At 47.2% G+C, this 23,136-nt stretch overlaps 1 protein-coding gene across 3 annotated transcripts in view; it reads right to left on the reverse strand.

Moving 5' to 3' along the window:
• Nucleotides 1-399: 399 nt before the first annotated feature.
• The window catches only part of SUPT3H (SPT3 homolog, SAGA and STAGA complex component), a 749,779-nt gene continuing 727,042 nt past the window's right edge, over nt 400-23,136 (reverse strand). The window contains exon 13 of one of the 3 annotated variants that reach the window (XM_068280159.1): nt 400-533. In XM_068280159.1, coding sequence (XP_068136260.1) covers nt 446-533 — 88 coding nt within the window. In that variant the 3' untranslated portion in view covers nt 400-445. Of the gene's footprint in view, nt 534-1,004; nt 1,066-23,136 lie in introns of those variants that run through there. The other 2 variants (XR_011031323.1, XR_011031322.1) reach the window with 2 other exon arrangements.

Consider the following 23,136-nt stretch of genomic DNA (forward strand, 5'->3'; position numbering starts at 1 on the left):
CCTGGCATGTTTATGTAAACACATATCTGTTTTGGGGTTTGATTCATTTTTTGTCACATGACAAATATTTTGTTGCTTCCAATTGTGAGCTATATTGTTTCAATAAAATGGTGAACATTCCAGTGAAGTCCAATTTAATCCAAACCTACAAAATGTGTAAATATTGCTCGGAACTGCATATTCAACTGTACAAATAGATGATTATGTGCCATCTGCAAGGCCAAATTTATACTTTTTCTACTCCTAGGCCAAGTATATTGGAGCTTCCCTTTAACGTCATCTAGCAGCACCCCTCCCATTCTATGTGCAGTCTCCTCTTCCCTGTGTATCATCCATGTTTTGTATCCCCTCTCTATTACAAACAGCTCCCCTGGGTATCAGTCTCCCCTTTTCATGTGTTGTTCTCCATTTTCACTCGCCTCTTTCATATGTAGTAACCCCGCCTTCATGTCCAGGTGCCGCCTTGGGCTACAGCCGCCCAAGGCCCGGGCTTTTGTGGCCTTTCTAGAACTCCCGACCCTGGTGATCCATACCTATAAAAAAAAAATTAAGTAAAGTTATCTTTAGACAGCCTCAGTTTTTTGCAGAACCGAAACAGAACAAAAATCCCCCAGTGCAGCAGTTTTGTCATCCTCGTAAGCCTGTAATAAAATGTAATTAGAGACAGATAAATTCGGTTGCCCTGGCCTTCCCAGCAGATACATAATTAAACAACAGCCAGCAGAGACAGGCCATTTAGCGTAATGCGTGCGGTTGGAAAAGTAATTATCTCATTTACAGCATAAAATAAACAGCGGAACGCTGGGCAACCGAGAGGAGCAAGCAGTGAAAACGTCTTATTAGCGGAGTCAGAGTAAATAAGCGGAAAATGTGTGCAAGATCCTTTGTGGGATTTTATTGTTGTAAACAGTTGGGAAGAGTCTGGAGGGAAGTCGTGGAAATCCATGTTCCGGGCTGGAGATCCTTCTACTGTCCAAGTCAAACACAAGACGAGCCCTGCCGTGACCGCCGGGGGAGGGAGGGAGGTCACCGTGACATTTCATCATCTGTCCAATCATAAAACTTCTTTATAGACAGTTAAACAAAAAACAAAACAGTGAGTAGAGACATAATGCAGTACGTAAAGAGAATCTGTCATCACTGTGTGTTGGGAATAATCTGCAATTAAACTGAGCGTTGGATTTTTAGTAGGAGGGCTTTTTCGGTCTCCTTTACTCCCCTTTACTTTCCTAGTAGTTTTGGATTACCCCGAGCTGCTTGGGTATTCTGCAACTCAACTCTGTAACTGACAACTGGGGAGAAATGTCAGCGCATCCTAAAACGAAGCCACACTTGAATGACTACCAATGGAGGTGTGCAGAGCCCCCTGGAGGCAACATGCACATCTTGTATTCAAAACAGATGCTACAATTATGCACTAAACCCTAACTTCTAATAGAAATGGAATGCAAACAAAAATAGCAAACAGGAGCAGTTAGCCATAGGTAAACATTTTCTAGATAGCAAAAAGAGGTGGTAGCTACCGGAAGCGGGAAAAAAGGGTGCAGGCAGCTAGTGGACAAAAAGGGCGCCGCCATTCACTCTCATAATAAATAACGTTTAATGGGCGCCGAGCAGGAAAAAAAGGGCGCCGGACATAAATAACGTTTACAAACGGCGCCCGGAGATTTTTAATGATTTATAAGTGTGCTTGTGGTGATTTACATTTATAAAATGCAACCGTGCCGAATAACGTTTATAAAAATACTAAACATTATTTAAAGTTTTATCCCTTACTGTTTGTAAAACATTATTATTCACAAAATAAAGCGATCAGTACGTAACGTAAATTGCAATATATTTTTTGCAGCCACAATTAGTAAAACATTATTATCCACATAATAAAGGGGGTCTTAGGTTTAGGCACCACCAGGGGGGTTTTAGGTTTAGGCACCACCAGGGGGGTCTTAGGTTTAGGCACCACCAGGGGGGTCTTAGGTTTAGGCACCACCAGGGGGGTCTTAGGTTAAGGCACCACCAGGGGGGTCTTAGGTTTAGGCACCACCAGGGGGGTCTTAGGTTTAGGCACCAATAGGGGGGTCTTAGGTTTAGGCACCACCAGGCGGGGTCTTAGGTTTAGGCACCACCAGGGGGGTCTTAGGTTTAGGCACCACCAGGGGGGTCTTAGGTTTAGGCACCACCAGGGGGGTCTTAGGTTTAGGCACCAATAGGGGGGTCTTAGGTTTAGGCACCACCAGGGGGGGTCTTAGGTTTAGGCACCACCAGGGGGGTCTTAGGTTTAGGCACCACCAGGGGGGTCTTAGGTTTAGGCACCACCAGGGGGGTCTAGGGGTTAGGGATAGGTACAGGGAGGGTTCTGTGTGAGAGTAGGCTTAGGTATAGTTTTAGTAAAATTTTAGTAATACTTACTAATGTTTTACAACACTTATTACGAACGTAGTAATATTTATATCATTGTTATAAACAATATTTTCAGATTTTATTATAAGAACAAACCATAAATGAAGATTATTCACAATAATATACAATTATAACAATTAAACATATATTATTGTTTTTTTATTAAACGTAATTATAAGTTTAACTTTTGAAACAGGGAAGATTAACGTTTTCACAATTGCCGATTTTATAAACATTATTTAATGATTTATAATTTTGTAAAACATTATTTGTAAACGAAATATAGCACACTATTTTTATAAACGCTATTAATGATTAATTATTAATTAGAGTTTACACCCCGCGCCCTTTTTGTCCGGGTGCCCTTTTTGTACGTACGCGGCAGCTACCAGCATAAATGTACAGAGCCTAATTATAGGCAAGGTACACATCTTGCATTCTAAACAGATGCACCAAATTAACATTATTGTTAGCTTCCAAAACAGTTTGCATGCAAAGTATTCCATACTGGTCCCTTCCACCGCGATGAGGCTATCCTTTTGGAAGTCTCTGCACACATATGCTGGTAGTCGTTCAGATGCAGCCTGCATCTAAGATGCGTCACCATTTCTGCCTGTTATCAACTCTGTAACTGATTTAAAGAGGAACTCCAGTGAAAATAATGTAATAAAAAAAGTGCTTAATTTTTACAATAATTATGTATCAATGATTTAGTCAGTGTTTGCCCATTGTAAAGGCTTTCCTCTCCCTGATTTACATTCTGACATTTATCACATGGTGACATTTTTACTGCTGGCAGGTGATGTAGATGCTGTGTGCTTTTATGGCAGTTGGAAACAGCTGTAAACAACTATTTCCCACAATGCAACAAGGTTCACAGACAGGAAACTGCAAGGACCATGGTCCTAAGAGTTTCCTGTGGGAGGGGTTTCACCACAATATCAGCCATACAGCGCCCCCTGATGATCCGTTTGAGAAAAGGAATAGATTTCTCATGTAAAAGGGAATGTCAGCTACTGATTGGGATTAAGTTCAATTCTTGGTCATGGTTTCTCTTTAACCTGCATTTTTTTTTATCAGCCTGGAACCTTTTGCCGTTTTATGTGACAGAAAGCTAAACTTCAACAGAACAGTTGATACCACAAATCACGCAGCCACAATGGTAAAACTATGAGAAGTGATTAATAATGAATGTCTGGTTAGAATGGCAGCTATCTATGCTTGAAATGGTAGTTGCACAGTGGATTCCATGCTCGTTTTGCAGCGCCTGGGTCCCTGGTTTGATAGCTGGCCAGAACAATATCTGGATGGGGTTTGTATCTTCACGCTGTTGCTCACACATTCCACAAATATACAGATACGTTTATTGGTTTCCCACCAAAACAAAGGCCATGATGGACATATGGCTATGGTGGTGGGGATTAGATTTCGGGCTACTCAGAGACAGTTAGTGACAAGACTATATGCTCTGTAATCAGGGCTGGATTTAGGTCAAGGCCACCTAGGTCATGGTCTAGGACACCACAGGAGCAAGGGCACCAAAGCAGCAGGCTGAACTTATGCAGCATTTGCAAACTTGCAAACGCAGCAGTGCAGGGAGATCAGGTGAGCGCCTGACTGCGGTACTCTGCTGCCAGCGGCCTGTGCAGGGGCCACCATGCTCTCTGTGCACGTTTGCATTGCGACCGGTGGCTATGGACTTGGGCAGCATTGGAGACAGAAAGGAAGAGGAAGCTTCTGCACTGGAGATGAGTGGAGAAATGAGTGACACAGATGGCTGTTCTGGTGTGAAGGCGAGCTGGCTACCTATACTGAAAGCGGGGGGTGGGGAATGGAGGGATTAAGGGAGTCATGTGACTATACTATACTGGAGTGAAAGGGGGGAGGGGTTATCTGGCTACCTATACTGGAGGGAAAGGGGGGAGGGGTCATCTCGCTACCTATACTGAAGGGGGATGGCTGGTAACAGCGGCCTTGGGCGGTAAAGAGTTCAATTCCGGCCCTGTCTGTAAGCTGCTGCAGAAGATGTCAGAGCAATGTAAATACAATATAGATAAATCTATAAATGTATTTCTGCAATCAGGCAGAAGAGTGTTTGACATCAGCTCCCATCGCTCTGTCGCGTTTTGAGACCTCTAATAGGACAAGAAAACACTGAGCTTGGCCAATCCTGGACAAAGAGACAACGGGATCTAGCAAGGCGTTTACACGAATGACATGAAAAGCCATAACCGTCATTTAAAAACCTATTCCATTCAATTGAATGGGCAGCACTTGAGCAAAGAATGTGTTTAACGCCTGTGTGAACCAGCCCTTAGGATCTAAGCAACTTTGACAATGGCCAAATAATGATGATTAGACATCTGGATCAGGGATCTCCAAAACAGCTGGTCCTGTGGAGTGTACCCAGTATGCACCGGTCAGTACCTACATAAAGGGGTCAAAGTGAGGAGAAGGAGTGGGCAATTGACAGATTCATGAATACCCAAAGCTTATCCATATGTCTATATGTGCTAGCTTATATGCTCAGATCTAGAGATGAGCACAATTGCTAAAACCAGTTTATAAATGTAGTTCTGGGTATCTAAGCCAATTTCAGGGTTCAGGGTTTAGTTAAAAAAAAACAGGATTAGTTCCTGGTAATTCTATTTTTAATAACCCTACAGGACAGTGACATTGAGATAGGGCTCTGCCCCCCAGAACAGAAAACACCCAACGAGCTCTGTATAAATTTGTTACCCAGGTATCCCTACCTCAGTTGTACTCAATGACTTGAACCTTGTACTAAAGGATACCATACTTTCTTAACCCACAGCAAAATACATGATGCTTATTGGGCCGGGTACTAAGACTGTCCTGGAGGGTTATTAAAAATAGAATTACCAGGAACTAATACTGTTTTTCTCCTATACTAAGACTGTCCTAGAGGGTTATAGGAAAAAAACAGGATTAGTTCCTGGTAATTCTATTTTTGATAATCATCCAGGCAACTCAGGCAGGTGCTTGAGACCTAGTGGGTGTCAAGGTGCCCTGTCTGCCACCTTCTCTGACCTCTCCCCACTTCAGCTTACCAAAAAGACCTCAAGTGGTACCCAAATCTATTACCTCATTACATCTTAATCCATCTTGGAAGGGGGGGGGGGAATTTGGGAGCTATGAAGAAATAACTGAGGAAGTATACATAGACAGGTCCACTTTGAACCATTATGGAGCCATTTTTATTGCTGTCTGATGCCTGTATGTCAGAGATCTATCTGCACTGCAGGACAGTACATGAAGCGAGTCCAGGAAAAATATTGGCATGAGAGAAAGTAATTAATAGTCTATTCATCTTCAGAACTTATGTTCTGTCTGACATTGTGCGCTGGCCGCTCAGATTACTGTCCAGCATAATGAAGAGGAAACCCGATCGCCGGGGAGACAGAAGAATACGTTTCTTCTCATGTTCACAGGCACAGCAGAGATGAACTCGGAAAAAGAGATCTGCTTTCTTCATAAGCTCACCCTGGAAAAACTCGCTGACTTTTCCTAATATTACAAACAGGAAAAAAAAGTACATTTATTTCCCCACAAAAATAAATCTTCATCGTTTTACCCCAGCGAATAAATGAAAATGTGATAGATGCTCCCATAGTCACACACTTCCAGGTATAGCTGCCTTAGAATAATCCTGCAAATTCCTCACATTAAAGACAAATTCCATTTTTTTTTAAAAAGGACAACTATTGCGAAAAATTGGAAATTAAATACACATAAATGTACATTTCTCCCAAGTGTTAAAGCAAACCTGAAGGCAAAATAAACTTATGGGATAATGAATTTTGTGTGTAGTCCAGCTAAGAAATAGAGCGTTAGTAGCAAAGAAAAACGTCTGATGTTATTTTCCAGTACAGGAAGAGTTAAAAAGCTTCAGTTCTTATTATTATTAGCATTAGGTTAAAGAGACTCTGTAACAAAATGTTCAGCCTTAGTTCTTCTATCCTATAAGTTCCTTTGCCTGTTCTAATGTGCTCTGGCTTACTGCAGCCTTTCCTAATTGCACAGTGGCTGTGTTATCTCTGTTGTATGATCTAATCTGTTTTCTTCTGTCAGCACAGTCAGGCTAAGGCTGGAATGTGTGGAATGTGCAGGGCTGCTTGTGATTGGATAGAAGCGATACACACCCTCTGCAGGCCCCCTGCACGCTATACACGCCCCCTCCAGGCCCCCTGCAGGCTCTGTATGACTCACACACTCTGCTTATGTGAGCCTATCACAAGCTGGTTAGTTTGTTTGTAAACACTGCCTAAAACTGGCAATTACAAGCCAGGTTTGCAGCAGGGAGTGGCAGAAACAGCACAGAGGGGCCCAGGAGAACATAATGAATATAATGGTATGCTTTTTGCTGTAAATATGTTAGAGTACAGATTCTCTTTAAGTCAATGTAACATCGTACAGAACCTCAATTTGCTAAAATCTGGGATCCATGGGACACTTTCTTTCTCAATTATGTTCCACCAAAGAGAGCCCGAGGCGGATTTATGAAATCTTAATAAGACACAGAGGCATGTCCTGTGCACAATGACTAGCCTGCTATTTATCTGAGCTTGTCAATTAGCTACCCTTCCATGCCCCCCCCCCCACCCTCCACCCCCCGCTAGCTTCCTCCAATCGGAAGCTAAGCCGCGACCCAGGAGTATTTCGGGAAGAGGCGTTCCCATTCATTGACCTCCGGACTAACAGGCGGTGGCAACAATGCGCTGGAGCGCTGCAAACGGCCATGGTGGCAATCAGCAGCAGGGGCAGCCTTTTGGATGTAGCAGCTACGTCCAAAAGGCTTATGTAGTTAAAGATAGGAGCCGTGCTCCTTTTCAGGAACTAGAGCGTCCGTACCACGCCTATGCGAGTATGGTTGTGTCTGCGCAGTAGGCCAGAGCCACTCGTGCTACCAGCGAGCAGTGGCAAGAAGGACACGCAGTGCCGTAGCAAAAGGGGGTGCAGAGGTTGCGACCGCACCGGGGCCCTTGGGCCGGATGTGTGTGTACAGAGCATAGAGCAGCAACGTGTGTACAGAGCATGGAGCAGCAGTGTGTGTACAGAGCATGGAGCAGCAGCGTGTGTAGAGAGCATGGAGCAGCAGCGTGTGTACAGAGCATGGAGCAGCAGTGTGTGTAGAGAGCATGGAGCAGCAGCGTGTGTGCAGCGTCTGTACAGAGCATGGAGCAGCACTGTGTGTGTACAGAGGATGGAACAGCAGCGTGTGTACAGAGCATGGAGCAGCAGCGTGTGTACAGAGCATGGAGCAGCAGCGTGTGTACAGAGCATGGAACAGCAGCGTGTGTACAGAGCATGGAGCAGCAGCGTGTGTACAGAGCATGGAGCAGCAGCGTGTGTACAGAGCATGGAGCAGCAGCGTGTGTACAGAGCATGGAGCAGCAGCATGTGTACAGAGCATGAAGCAGCAGCATGTGTACAGAGCATGGACCAGCAGCATGTGTACAGAGCATGGACCAGCAGCATGTGTACAGAGCATGGACCAGCAGCATGTGTAGAGAACATGGAGCAGCAGTGTGTGTACAGAACATAGAGCAGCAGTATGTGTACAGAGCATGGAGCATCTCTAGAGAACTTAAGGGGATACTTAAGACAGACAAAAAAAAAAGAGTTTTACTCACCTGGGGCTTCTACCAGCCCCCTGCAGCCATCCCATGCCCTCGCAGTCTCGATCGGATCCTCCTGTCCCCCGCCGGCAGCTACTTTCTTTTTCGGCGACAGGGCCGGCCACGTGAACCTTCTTCGTGTTCCTATCTGCAATAGCAGGTTAGAGGGCGATATTGCGAATAGGAACGTGTAAAAGCAGACGCATACTGCGAGGGCACAGGATGGCTGCAGGGGGCTGGTAGAAGCCCCAGGTAAGCAAAACTCTTTTTTTTTTGTCTGCCTTAAGCGTCCCTTTCACAGATCAGGTATGAGCACAGCCCTGTGCCCTGCTGGGTGAATGCGTCACTTTCCCCTTCATTATCAATGTTGGCTGTCCCCATTATTATCTGTATCCAAACTGCTGCTAATTGATCCTGTTGTCGATCAGGTGGCAATTGGACATTTAGGAAATAACTGTCAGATCCCGTCAGTCGGACGGGAAATTGCATTATGTGTACCCAGCATGATGTCCTACCATATTATTATACTGTATTGTGCCTGACTGAGGGAGACCTTTCAGGAATTTCCCCCTTGAAAATCCTGGGTTTACCCCTGATACAGCTTAACCAAAGGACCACAAGTGGGCCCCAGATCTACTACCTTGCCTAGGGCCCCGTAGGGCCTTAAAGAGGAGCTGTTAGGTATAAGGTCTCAGAGAAAATAAACACATATATCAGTAGCTAAAGATTGGCTGTACTTACATTACATATGCATTTCACTGTCCACGTTTGGATTTCACAGAATTTGTATATAGTATATGCAGAGATAGATGCTCCTGACAGCTCATGGCAGGTTCCATGTTTTTCTGTCAAATGTGTCGTCATGTCCTGCCTGATTCCTGATCACAGATAAGCTCGTACTTGAACAACACAGTGTGCAGTGAATATTAATGAGCCATGTGGCTAGGAACAATAGCTGACTCCTGCAGTGTACTCTGCCCAGAGATTTATCAGTGCTACGCGCTGGACTGATTACAAGCTGCTGTAACGTCTCATTAGCAGCCGAGGGGAGGGCCCCAGAATGCTTTGCAGTTTAGTATGCGGCTTGCGTCCTTACGGGTCTATAACAGCCTTGCTGATAAGCACACATCAAAGGTAACTGAGATTTTTATCTTCACTAATGGCTTTATGGCTTCCTTCTAAACTGTTTAACACAGGAGAATAGAGGTTTAAATTAGCTTCTGCAGCCTGACAGTTACTCTTTAATCCATCTCTGGGAGGACTACAAATACCTTCCTGTCTACACAGTTCTCGCCTACGTAAATCTGCAGTGATTACATTCTAGGCTAATTCATTCAGCACACCAGGAAAGGATTCCCTTTATTTTCTGCAAGAAGAGTTCTCCTTAAAAATAATGTCGTCCAAAATATATTTCACTTTCCTTTTAGGAACTCCGGCATCTCGCGGGGGAAAATAACTTTGCACCGCAGGAAACAGTGATTTTAAATATAGCCAAATCTGACCTTTCCCCCAGTTCACAACCTAATTAACGATAGATTGCTGCCGCTGTGCGGAATCGGAGCTGGCTTTCCTGGCAGCATAAAGCGAAGGCTCTGTCGCCAAGCAGTGTCGCAGTGGGCCCGCGAGCCAGCGCCTCTGACAGGTTGTAACATTTTAAGAGTTGCTAATGCTACTGTTGTGAGGGGTCCGTTGTGCGAGCGCGCAGCCCTGGAACTCTGCACATCCTGCGCGACCATGAATGGCGCTCTTGTGTGAGAGAGCGAAAGTCGATCCAATTAAACGTGAGGCGCTGCCAATTAGTCTCCAGAGCCATCACCCGCACCAGATTAATTATGGGTGAAATATTTATCAGCTTCACTTAGGCAATGTTGCCAGTTTTTTTTTTATTCCCGGGCATAAAAATTATACTATAAAAAAAATACAATGTCCTAATGAGGTGGAACGTTTCAAGCCAAAAAACAATTAAAACCGGCACCGGGATCCAGAATTCAAACCTGAGATAGCGAGGGGGTTCAGCTGCTCGGGCGCGCTCGTCTCAGGTGATAAACTGAAATACACCGAATGTTCCTCTCGGGGCCATTGGCAGGGCTCGATCCTGAAACCACAGAGCCATGAAAAGCTTGACGTTGCTGGATTCATTTTCCGCTTGCTTCGGGGCCTCGCTGACCCCGTGAAGCTTTGTATTCATTCGCTTCCTTCCCCTGCCCCGGGCATTTTTGTCGTCTTCCCTACTTCACCAGCAGAGATTTTTTGATGAGAGATAGTTCTATGCTTATTCATTTTACGAACAATAATGCAAAGCCAGTCTGTCCTCTGGGCAGCGGCTGCTCGGACATGCGGCAGGGCCACAAATCAGATGACACTGCAAGTTCCTACTCTGTAAGTTAAAGACGAACTTAAACCAAGGATGGGAACCTCTTTCCCATGATAAATCTTTTCCTTTTCTTGAATAGATCATCAGGGGGGTCTGTATGGCTGGCTGATATTGTGGTGAAACCCCTCCCATGGTGTGATGTCATGACCAAGATCCTGACAGCTTGCTGTCTGTGATCCTCATTGCAATGTGGGAAATAAGGGCTTTTTCCAACTGCCAGGAAACCAGTATCTCCCTCTGTGCATAGAACTCTCAGTAACAAACATTCCTTACAGATCACCCGGCAGGACTAAAGATTTCACCACCAGTGATAAATTTCAGAATACAAATCAAAGAGAGGTAAAATATTAAAATGGGCATACTGTACACTGACTATTCTATAAATTAATATTGTAAACAATAAGCAATTGTATTTAATATGTTATTTTTTTCTACAATTTCTCTTTAAAGTGAGATTAAACTCCCTAAACTAAAATTTAAGTAAGTGCTTTTAATGGTCACCCGAGGCAAAAATAAACTGATTAAATAAACAATTACATCTATCTTCCTTCTCCTAAAAATGACTTTTTAAGATATTCCACAGTTATATTTTGGGTTTAAATCTACTTTTTAAGTTGTAACTGTTTTATTGTTTTTGCTCAATGAGACATTCATTGAAGTATGCCAGAGCTAAAATCTATGAACTATTGACCCTTTCCTGCTTTCAGAAGCCATTTTCTGCTAGAATAGTGTTTTATAGTTGGAATGTCTTATCAGTGAGGGTCACACTGTAGTCACTTCCTGTCTGAGTCAAGACCGAGTCAGCCACTTACATACCTAATATTTAACTCTTTCAGGCAGAGAAAAAAAAAAGGTACACAGCATAGTTATTTGTGTGTTAGGTAAGGTTCATACACATGTCTAGCTCATCATGTCACATGTCACCTCAGGTATCCTTTAACCACTTAAGCCCAACTGGACAAACATTCTCGTCCAGTTGGGCTGCACACACTCTCGCCGTCCGCGCGAGCTACTGCAGCCGGCCGTTAGCCCAGCGATCAATGAAAGGGATTATAGATCCCTTTCATTGATCGAAGCCCCCCGCAGAAAAGCCGACAGCGTCTCATCAGACTCTGCGGTTTTTCTGAGTTTCAAAAAGTTCCTCGTCTTCATTCTTCTTCCTGGAAGCGTACGATCACGCTTCCAGGACTTTTTCACTGTGGCCATCTTGTGGCCAAATAATAAAACTACACACACATCCATTTTTTAATAAATACATTTCATTTTTTTTACATTTATAATTAGCTGTTTGCCTCCCACACCAAAAATTACTCACATACAATTTTTAATACAAAAAAAAATATACAAAAAATTACAATAAAAAAACAACATAAATAGTTACCTAAGGGTCTGACCATTTTAAATATGTATGTCAAAGGAGTATATTAATATATTTTTTTTAAATTATGGGCTTGTAAATAGTGATGGATGCAAATTGAACCTTTATTTCCAAATAAAATATTGGCGCCATACATTGTGATAGGGACATCATTTAAATGGTGTAATAAGCGGGACAAATGAGCAAATAAAATACATGAGTTTTAATTACGGTAGCATGTATTAATTTCAAACTATAATGGCCAAAAACTGAGAAATTTTTTTTTTCATTTCTTTCTTAATATTCCTGTTAAAATGGATTTAGAATAAAATATTTCTTAGCAAAATGTACCACCCAAAGAAAGCTTAATTGGTGGCAGAAAAAACAAGATATAGACCAATTCATTGTGATGAGTAGTGATAAAGTTATTGGAAAATAAATGGGAGGTGAAAGTTGCTCAGATGCAAAAAATGAACAACCTTTCGGGCTTAAGTGGTTAAAGTAACCATAAACTGGTCGATATTTTCTATCGATATGTGGCCGATTCGATCATCCCTGCCACAAAGGATTCCCAATCAATTTTCATCCGGAATCGATCACTTCGATTGATCATCCTGAACAGAATATTTTGTTTGATTGGCGGTGGGTCGGAAGTGCATCGCTAGTGGTGTCCGATTTCAGACTGACCAACACAACAGTGGAGCTACTCTCCCCAGGGGCATAGCAATAGGGGTTGCAGAGGTAGCGACCGCATTGGGGCCCCTGGGCCAGAGGGGCCCCGAAGGGCCCTTCCTCAACTATAGTATTAGCTCTCTATTGGTCCTGTGCTCATAATAATCACTTCTATAGATACTTTGAATAGTGGTAATCATTAACTAATTGTTCCCCATCCTCTTCTTGCACCTCTGACACTGTAGTTGCCATTGGCAGGTTTTGGTGCACCGTATCAATTGCTATGTATAGAGTGCTTGGGGGCCCCCATTGTAAAACTTGCATCGGGGCCCACAACTCCTTAGCTACGCCACTGACTCTCCCCTCTCCGCCGATACTGCCTCCTTTGTCTTCTCTGCATTGCTAGAGCTTTTCATAACGTGATCTCTCCCGGGGAAGCTGTGTGTCGTGTGACAAACACTAGTGGCCAAATACTGGAGACCTCTAGTGATTGGTCTCTTGTGTTTAGTTTGATACAAAGCTTCACAAGAGTAAAGGCCCGTACCTGCTAAGCGATTTCTACAACAATATTTCCGTCTACAGGCGATTTTTTTTGAGCGACAAGCAGTTGTTTCTGTGATCTCACGATGTTTGGCAACGTGCGCCGCTAACGACCGTCACTGCGGATTAGATGCAACATTTGTAATAGAGAAGACAACCGATTTCCTGAAAAAAATCATAACATCCGTGGACCAACTAGATCCTTTCTTGACCAGTTTTGGAGGCAGATGTGGTTATAGAGTTACTACTGCCATAAACAAGACTTTAGTTATGCATTACCATGGGATGACAGTGGCAAAGCAAGATCATCTGACGCAGTGGAAGAAGCTAGTTACTTCTTCTACACTACAAGAGAGTAGAGTGGCGCAACAGCACCCAACACTGGACATGCACATTAAGAAAATGTGCAGTCATCTTGTGTCAATTTAGCATATGCACAGTCTAAGCAGTGGCTTAGCTATGGAGCTATGGGCCCCGGTGCGAGTTTTACATTGGGCACCCCCTTCTTCCCAAGCACTCTATATGTAACACTTGATAAGGCGCAACAAAACATGTCAAGGTCATCCGCAGTGTCAGAGGTGCAAGAAGGGGATGGGGAGCAGTTTGTTAATGATTACCACTATTCAGAGTATCTATAGAAGTGATCATTACCAGCACAGGACCAATAAACAGCTAATACTTTGGTTGAGGATGGCCCCATGGGGCCCCTCTGGCCCAAGGGCCCCAATGCGGTCGCTTCCTTTGCACCACCTATTGCTACGCCACTGAGTCTAAGCATATGCACAAAATATTGATTAAACTAGGCTGACCAGGCGTCCTCTTTTGCCCGGACAGGTCAACTTTTAACGACCTGTCCGGGCCGTCCTCCTGGGTTTTTGAAATGTCCGGGTGAAGAGAGCTGAACACAGAGCAGCCAAGCTGCAGAAGAGCCGCTTTGTTCAGTGTGCGAGTCAGGCACAGACTGGTCAGGGGGGAAGGGGGGCAATCTCCTCCCAGGTCCCCTTTCATTTAATGATTTAGGGCTGGTCTGGTGTCTGGTGTATTCAGGTTTGTTGTTGTAAGGCAATGTTAAACACTAGGCTAGCTGATAAAAGTGCAATTAGAGGGCAGGCAAGCTTGTAAATATACACAGCATGATGCAGAGCTTGCCTGGAGGGTCCCTGGGCAAATATCTGTCTGGTCTCTCCCCATTGTTATAATGACTGCATGTGTGGATAAGGCGTTAAAAAAGTTGAAAAGTTTTTGACAGTCCCTAGACTCCAGGAGGGCTGCATTCTGACTTGTGTGAGAGACTGGCAGGGCCTCCTGTCTTCCTGCACTTCATCACAAACACCTTTGTTAGCTTAAATTAACCCCAAAGTGTTCAGTTAAATCACTGAGATATCCAGCTTTCAGTATGGGCAAATGAATGGCAAAACGTTCAGTACAGCATGTTTAACTTGTATTTTCTCAGCAGTTACAGTTTTAGGTTGAACAGAAGACATACAGCCATCCAGTTCAGCCAGAATACTAAATCATTGTGCTTAACTAGCATGTTTTTTACAGTCTTCTCTGGAGTTCTCACCATGATTGTCATTTGTCACCTGCCTGTGTGATTTTATTGCATTTTGTGGGGAAATCTTCTGCATATCTGATTATATTTTGTGGTCGGCCGGCCCTCCACCACCATGTGGTCTGGAAAAAAAAAACGTCCCTCCATGCCCTTGAAGTTGGACACCACACTGCTAAGGTCTTTTTGTATTTTATATTTGGCCCCACCCATGACCACGCCCACATGGTGTTGTGATCGTCCTCTTTTTTGGAAATCAAAATATGGTCACCCTAGATTAAACATGGATCAAGAAAAGCTGTTCAAATCTTATTTCTATTGCATACTCAATCCAATAACTGGGGCTGATCAAAGAGATACAAATTCCTCCAAGTTGATGCACATTTTTATGCAAATGTATGCATTTTGAAAATGGACCAATCAATTTAAACCCAGGTTTAAAATTGATTGGTCCTTTTTCAAGCTGCATATATTTGCACAAAAATTTGCATAATTTCAGAAGCATTTGCATCTTATTGATCATCCCTACCAATAACACTTCATGTAGTTCTCCATTAAAGGCACTCTGTAGTGGATCCAAATATACAAATCCACTGTTATGTTCTAAAACAGGTGTGTTTAATGACAGCTCACATGCTGATTCTTACCCATAACATATTTTCTTTCTTATACAGTCATATGAAAATCCCACAGTTCAGATAAACTAGTGTGTATTCGAGTCACAACTGAACGTGCTAACTGCCATGTGATCACTCTTTACCCCTCCCTCCTGATGACTCATGCTGTCGGGTCTTTGAACTTTAAAGGGAAGGCAGCCACTGTAATGAGTAATCAGAAGGAAAGAAGGCTAATTATACGAGAGACAATATAAGCAAGCTTGAATGAGTTGCTGGATTTTATTATGTGCCCATGAAAGTTTTTCAGGATAAATAAGCTTTTTAGGTTAAAACTGCGGATTCTTTTGCATGAATCCTCTGCACGGTCACTTTAAGCATTTGAGCACATACAATAGGAAGGAGCAAAGATATTATAATCTCTGGGATGTCTCAGATGAAATTATCCTAAATGAAGGCAATGAATCAACGTATAGCCACAAATGTTATGTCTGAGCACTCGTGCCAACGCAAAGCACAGCCTACCCTCGTCCTATAGGCTTATACTCTCTTAAGCCAACAACGCACTTCACAGCAGCCGAGAGTCACTTGACGGTCATTACTGGATACATGAGCACGCTACCTACAGACAACGATTATCCTATTTCTGGAAGGTCATTCAACTGTGACATTGGACAGGATGTAGACCCAAGGAAATGGTATCCTAAACAGAGAAATTACTGCAATTGGTTTCCTTCGCAAAGGATGGCCAAGTGAAACAGAGGCTGAATCGTACGGTACGTTCCATCGCAGGACGCACCGCAACCTGCAGGTACAGAACGCTCACGTCGCCCGAAGATGAGATCTCAATTAATTTTACATTTCCTCTCAAGATCCCAAATGAAGGAAACACATGCTTGCCGCCTCCTCCGGGGATGGTATTATTAACAAGGAAAATGAAAGTTAATATTGTTGGCTGGAACGATCGGTGGCATGACTCTCCGAAAGCAGAAATTTCCCAGATCTGTCTGCCGTACAATTGTGAGGAAGGCAGCAGCTGTATCTGCACAACGTACGGGATTGTATTACCGCCAGACAGACACCTGATAATTGTCAGCAGAAGATGGGATTTCTGCCCGTTATACGGAGAGAGAAGGAGTATGGGACAGCGTGCGTCCAATCACATGTCCAGAAACACATGGATGACGAGAACATAACAGCATAGCTCCAGTTCATAAACATGTGACGTAATATTACCATTGTAGTGACCATTTCATTTACTCACCAAAAACGCTAACAATGATCAAATCATTAAGCCAACAATCCTCATAACAACAGAACTAAAATGTACCCAAGGCGATATGTGACATGATGAGATAAACGTGTATGTACAGCCAGGGGCAAACCCAGGATTTTCGAAGGGGGTGTTCCTAAAAGGTCTCCTTCATCCACACACAACACAGTATAATAATATGGTAGGACATCATGCTGGGTACACATAATGCTATTTCCCGTCCAACTGGCAGTTGACAATTATATCCGACATGTCCGATCTGCTCCCGATCGACAAGATCGATCAGGAGTAGTTTAGATACAGATAATAATGAGGACAGCCAACATTGCTATTGAAGTGAAAAGTGAAGCATTCACATAGCAGGGGAACAGGGCTGTGCTCATATTTAGCTCTGTGCTCTGTTAAGTTCCCCAGAGCTGCTCCATGCTATGTACACACGCTGCGCCAGCACACCGATCGCCGCCGCCCCGCGCTCGATCCCCGCTATCCGCGCTGCCGTACAGCCCCCCCTAGACCCCTGCGCTGCCTGGCCTATCAGCGCCAGGCAGCGCTAAGGGGTGGATCGGGACTACCTTAGACGTCACGACGTCCATGACGTCGGTGACGTCATCCCGCCCCGTCGCCGACAGGGGAAGCCCTCCAGGAAATCCCGTTCTTTGAACGGGATTTCCTGATCGCCTATCGACGGAGGCGATCGGAGGGGCTGGGGGGATGCCGCTGAGTAGCGGCTATCATGTAGCGAGCCCTCGGCTCGCTACATGATTTAAAAAAAAAAAATAGCAAAAAAACGGCAGCGCTGCCCCCTGGCGGTTTTTAATATACCACCAGGGAGGTTAAAAAGGTATTTTTTAGTAGTAGGAGGCTAAATATAATTGTTTATCTCATCATTTTATTTTCACCTCCGGTTCACGGTAAAGCCCAGGATCAGTCACAAAATGTTTTCCTAGATCTGCGCAGGCAGGCACTCACTTACCAAGTTTGTTTTTATCTGTTTGATTAGCTAAAGTTAAGTAAAACTCAGGCCATGTTCTTCCAGGCTCGCAAACTGTCTGTGCTATAAGCTGGGTTGTTCTCAAACAGATTCAGACTGTGCCATCCCCCTTGCAGTTTTAACACTGAGGATGATGCATTTAGAGCAGTAGAGCCACCCACAGAGACTGAAGGCATCCTCACTGAACTCTCGCATGATTAAAGCAGTAGGGTCAGCCATACTATGCCAGGGGGGGGAAGCACATATATAAGTAGATAAGTACTTGATCTACTTTCATAACACTTGTATTGTACTGTCCACGTTTTGATTTCAGTGAATTTTATATAGTAAATGAAGAGAATTCTGCTCCTGGTGGGAACCATGTATTTGCCCACAGTTTGAGGCTAAATACTGATGTAATTTCTTCCCTTGACTCTTTTTCTTTTCTCCTCCAATCGCTGAGTCACCTCAGCCTTGCTTGTAAACACAAGTGAGCAGAGGATCATGTTTCAGCTAGGCAGCTAGTCAGGGAAATAAAGGGAAGAGGAGGAATATATTATAGGTAAAAAGAACCCCCAGCATGCAACTGAATGGCAAAGGGCCAGTGCTCCTAAGGTATGTGATAACTCCAAACCATAACAGCAGACAAAGTTTTGAAAGTTTTGAATGCAGGATTAGCATCTCTATCACTTAATACACTCAGACCAGTTGCTGTTGAACTTTGATTTTTATGGTGACACTCCCGCTTTAAAGCATACCCCCAGCAAAGCTACCCCAGGTTAGAAAAGAATGTTTATGCTGGATCCATATACCTCTGTACGTTGTCCGTTCCTTTCCTTACCTTCGGACTCCGCAATCACTTAATAAACATTACAAAAAAACTGACTTTTGACCAAAGTCAATTTTTTAGACAGGAAGAGCCAGGCTTGCTGTGATGTTTCTTTATGAGTACATATTGTTTTGGCGGTGCTCAGTTCAGCGCGGGGTGAGCAAAATGACGGCTCTCCCTGCTGCCGCTAAACTCCCCTGTGGCATTAAATACTATTTCCCCACCAAGTTGTTGCAACGCACAGGGAGATGTAATTCAGGGTCTGGCAGCCGGCAGAGCCCTGAATTACCGTTACGCGGGGTGCGCAGCATAGCATTGCTGCTATGATGGCGACCAGCAGTGCCGCGCCCCAAAATAGCCTACGTACCTTTATCACTAGGCATGGTCGGAATAGCCGATTTCCGTTTCCGGCACAATTCCGCATTCCGACATATAGAAATTCCGTTACTGTTCCATTCTGACGGTATACCGGGTCAGTTCCGCGGAATTCCGATTTACACGGAATTCCGTCGGAAAAATTTCTTCTTCTTCTTCCTCCTCCTCCTCCTCCTCCTCCTCCTCCTCCTCCTCCCATCCATCCATCCAATGCAGTAGGGAATTGCAGATTTTCAAAACAGCTTATATACCATAGGTGGGATTTGAACCCAGAACCTAGTGTGTAGTAGGTATCTGTCTTACCCTCTAGACCATGACCCACACTACATGCTAAAGCTGCCGGTAGCATAAACCATACTTCCATTATGATCAATTCGATAGAAAAAGTAGCATGATTAAGGATTTGTACTTTTTGAAAAGCATGCCTATATACCATAGCTGGGATTTGAACCCAGGACCTAGTGTGTAGTAGGTATCTGTCTTACCCTCTAGACCATGAACCACACTGCATGGAAGTAGGTATCTGTCTTACCCACTAGTAAGGCTGAGGCTGGAGAGGCTGCAGCCTCAGGGCGCAGTGTAGGAGGGGGTGCACAATTCATTCAGCTGTCATTCCCAATTGTGTTTGAAGCAGAAAGAAATAAGAAAAGGTGATACATGGCAGCGACAGCAAGCCAGATAAGTAGAGATTAAGGTGTTGGGGGTGGGGGGGGGGCCCTGGGGCACCTCTTAGTGTAATAGCAATCAGTGTGTGACAGCTGGGGTGGGAGGGATGGGGGGGCGCACTTTGCTGTCTCAGCCTTGGGTGCTGAAGGACCTTGTCCCACCTCTGACCACACTACATGCTAAAGCCTGGCCCTGAGTGTGGTTGATGGTCTAGAGCAGTGGTCCTCAAACTAAGGCCCGCGGGCCGAATGTGGCCCCGTAAGGCTTTCTTACCGGCCCCCCACACAGAAAATGTATTGCTTATAAATGCAGTCAGCTACATCTTTAAATATTGGTGGTCCACATATGGAATAGCAGTGCAGCACCCCCCATCCACATGGAAGCCAGAAAGCAGAAATTTTGCTGGTTTCCAATCAAATTCCACATCAGGTGACACTGCTGTCCAATTGGCTTGCAGATTGTCACCTGGGTATGCTTCACTGTCTGGTCCGCAAAGACTTCTACATCATTTTATGTTTACTCCGGCCCACCAGCGGTCTGAAGTATGTTGACCCGGCCCTCAACCCAAAATGTTTGGGGACCCCTGGTCTAGAGGGTAAGACAGATACCTACTACACACTAGGTCCTGGGTTCAAATCCCAGCTATGGTATATAAGCATGCTTTTCAAAAAGTACAAATCCTTAATCATGCTACTTTTTCTATCGAATTGATCATAATGGAAGTATGGTTTATGCTACCGGCAGCTTTAGCATGTAGTGTGGGTCATGGTCTAGAGGGTAAGACAGATACCTACTACACACTAGGTTCTGGGTTCAAATCCCAGCTATGGTATATAAATAAGCATGCTTTTCAAAAAGTACAAATCCTTAATCATGCTACTTTTTCTATCGAATTGATCATAATGGAAGTATGGTTTATGCTACCGGCAGCTTTAGCATGTAGTGTGGGTCATGGTCTAGAGGGTAAGACAGATACCTACTACACACTAGGTTCTGGGTTCAAATCCCAGCTATGGTATATAAGCTGTTTTGAAAATCTGCAATTCCCTACTGCATTGGATGGATGGATGGATGGATAGGAGGAGGAGGAGGAGGAGGAGGAGGAGGAGGAGGAGGAGGAGGAGGAGGAGGAGGAGGAGGAGGAGGAGGAGGAGGAGGAGGAGGAGGAGGAGGAGGGGGAGGAGGGAGGGGGAGGAGGAGGGGAGGAGGGAGGAGGGAGAGGGAGGAGGAGGGAGGAGGGAGGAGGGAGGAGGGAGGAGGGAGGAGGGAGGAGGGAGGAGGAGGGAGGAGGAGGGAGGAGGGAGGAGGAGGGAGGAGGGAGGAGGGAGGAGGGAGGAGGAGGGAGGAGGGAGGAGGAGGGAGGAGGAGGGAGGAGGGAGGAGGGAGGAGGAGGGAGGAGGGAGGAGGGAGGAGGAGGAGGGAGGAGGAGGGAGGAGGGAGGAGGAGGGAGGAGGGAGGAGGGAGGAGGGAGGAGGGAGGAGGGAGGAGGGAGGAGGAGGGAGGAGGGAGGAGGGAGGAGGGAGGAGGGAGGAGGAGGAGGAGGAGGAGGAGGAGGAGGAGGAGGGAGGAGGGGGGAGGAGGGAGGAGGGAGGAGGAGGGAGGAGGGAGGAGGGAGGAGGGAGGAGGGAGGAGGAGGGAGGAGGGAGGAGGGAGGAGGGAGGGAGGGAGGAGGAGGAGGGAGGGAGGAGGAGGGAGGAGGGAGGAGGGAGGAGGGAGGAGGGAGGAGGAGGGAGGAGGGAGGAGGAGGGAGGAGGAGGAGGAGGAGGAGGAGGAAGGAGGAGGAGGAGGGAGGAGGAGGGAGGAGGGAGGAGGGAGGAGGAGGGAGGAGGGAGGAGGGAGGAGGGAGGAGGGAGGAGGAGGAGGGAGGAGGAGGAGGGAGGAGGAGGGGAGGAGGAGGAGGGAGGGAGGAGGAGGAGGGAGGAGGGAGGAGGAGGGAGGAGGGAGGAGGGAGGAGGAGGGAGGAGGGAGGAGGGAGGAGGAGGGAGGAGGGAGGAGGAGGGAGGAGGGAGGAGGAGGGAGGAGGGAGGAGGAGGGAGGAGGGAGGAGGAGGGAGGAGGAGGAGGAGGAGGGAGGAGGAGGAGGAGGAGGAGGAGAGGGAGGAGGGAGGAGGGAGGGAGGAGGAGGAGGGAGGAGGAGGAGGAGGAGGGGGAGGAGGAGGTGGGAGGAGGGAGGAGGGAGGAGGAGGAGGAGGAGGGAGGAGGAGGGAGGGAGGGAGGAGGAGGAGGAGGAGGGTGGAGGAGGGAGGAGGGAGGAGGAGGAGGAGGGAGGAGGAGGAGGAGGTGAGGAGGAGGAGGGAGGAGGAGGAGGAGGGAGGAGGAGGAGGAGGGAGGAGGAGAGGAGGGAGGAGGGAGGAGGAGGGAGGAGGGAGGAGGGAGGAGGAGGAGGAGGGAGGAGGAGGAGGAGGGAGGAGGAGGAGGAGGAGGAGGAGGAGGAGGAGGGAGGAGGAGGAGGAGGAGGAGGGAGGAGGGAGGAGGGAGGAGGAGGAGGAGGGAGGAGGGAGGAGGAGGGGAGGAGGAGGGAGGGAGGAGGAGGAGGGAGGAGGAGGAGGAGGGAGAGGAGGGAGGAGGAGGGAGGAGGGAGGAGGGAGGAGGAGGAGGAGGGAGGAGGAGGGAGGAGGAGGGAGGAGGGAGGAGGAGGAGGAGGGAGGAGGAGGAGGGAGGGAGGAGGAGAGGAGGAGGAGGGAGGAGGGAGGAGGAGGAGGAGGAGGAGGAGGGAGGAGGAGGAGGAGGAGGAGGGAGGGAGGAGGGAGGAGGGAGGAGGAGGAGGAGGGAGGAGGAGGGAGGAGGAGGAGGAGGGGAGGAGGAGGAGGAGGAGGGAGGAGGGAGGAGGAGGGGAGGAGGGAGGAGGAGGAGGGAGGAGGAGGAGGAGGGAGGAGGGAGGAGGAGGGAGGAGGAGGAGGAGGGAGGAGGGAGGAGGAGGAGGAGGGAGGGAGGAGGAGGGAGGAGGAGGAGGAGGGAGGAGGAGGAGGGAGGAGGAGGAGGAGGGAGGAGGAGGAGGGGGGAGGAGGAGGAGGAGGGGGGAGGAGGAGGAGGGGGGAGGAGGGAGGAGGAGGAGGGGGGGAGGAGGGAGGAGGAGGAGGGAGGAGGAGGGAGGAGGGAGGAGGGGAGGAGGAGGAGGGAGGAGGAGGAGGGAGGAGGAGGGGGGGAGGAGGAGGACGGAGGAGGGAGGAGGAGGGAGGAGGGAGGAGGAGGAGGGAGGAGGGAGGAGGAGGGAGGAGGAGGGAGGAGGGAGGAGGGAGGAGGAGGGGAGGAGGAGGGAGGAGGGAGGAGGAGGAGGAGGGAGGAGGGAGGAGGAGGAGGGGAGGAGGAGGAGGGAGGAGGAGGAGGGAGGAGGGGAGGAGGAGGAGGAGGAGGAGGGAGGAGGAGGAGGAGGGAGGAGGGAGGAGGAGGAGGAGGGAGGAGGGAGGAGGAGGGAGGAGGGAGGAGGAGGAGGGAGGAGGGAGGAGGAGGAGGGAGGAGGAGGAGTGAGGAGGGAGGAGGAGGAGGGGAGGGAGGAGGAGGAGGAGGAGGAGGAGGAGGAGGGAGGAGGGAGGAGGAGGAGGAGGGAGAGGAGGAGGAGGAGGGAGGAGGGAGGAGGAGGGAGGAGGGAGGAGGAGGAGGAGGAGGAGGGAGGAGGAGGAGGGAGGAGGAGGAGGAGGAGGAGGAGGAGGGAGGAGGAGGAGGAGGAGGAGGAGGGGGGAGGAGGAGGAGGGGGGAGGAGGAGGAGGGGGGAGGAGGGAGGAGGAGGAGGGGGGAGGAGGGAGGAGGAGGAGGAGGGGGAGGGGGGAGGAGGGAGGAGGAGGAGAGGGGGGAGGAGGGAGGAGGAGGAGGGGGGAGGAGGGAGGAGGAATTCTGATTTGACTACCGGAATCGGAATTAACCTAATTCCGGCAGGAATCT

The sequence above is a fragment of the Hyperolius riggenbachi genome, chromosome 4, assembly GCF_040937935.1.
Source record: "Hyperolius riggenbachi isolate aHypRig1 chromosome 4, aHypRig1.pri, whole genome shotgun sequence".
In the NCBI taxonomy this organism is placed as follows: Eukaryota; Metazoa; Chordata; class Amphibia; order Anura; family Hyperoliidae; genus Hyperolius; species Hyperolius riggenbachi.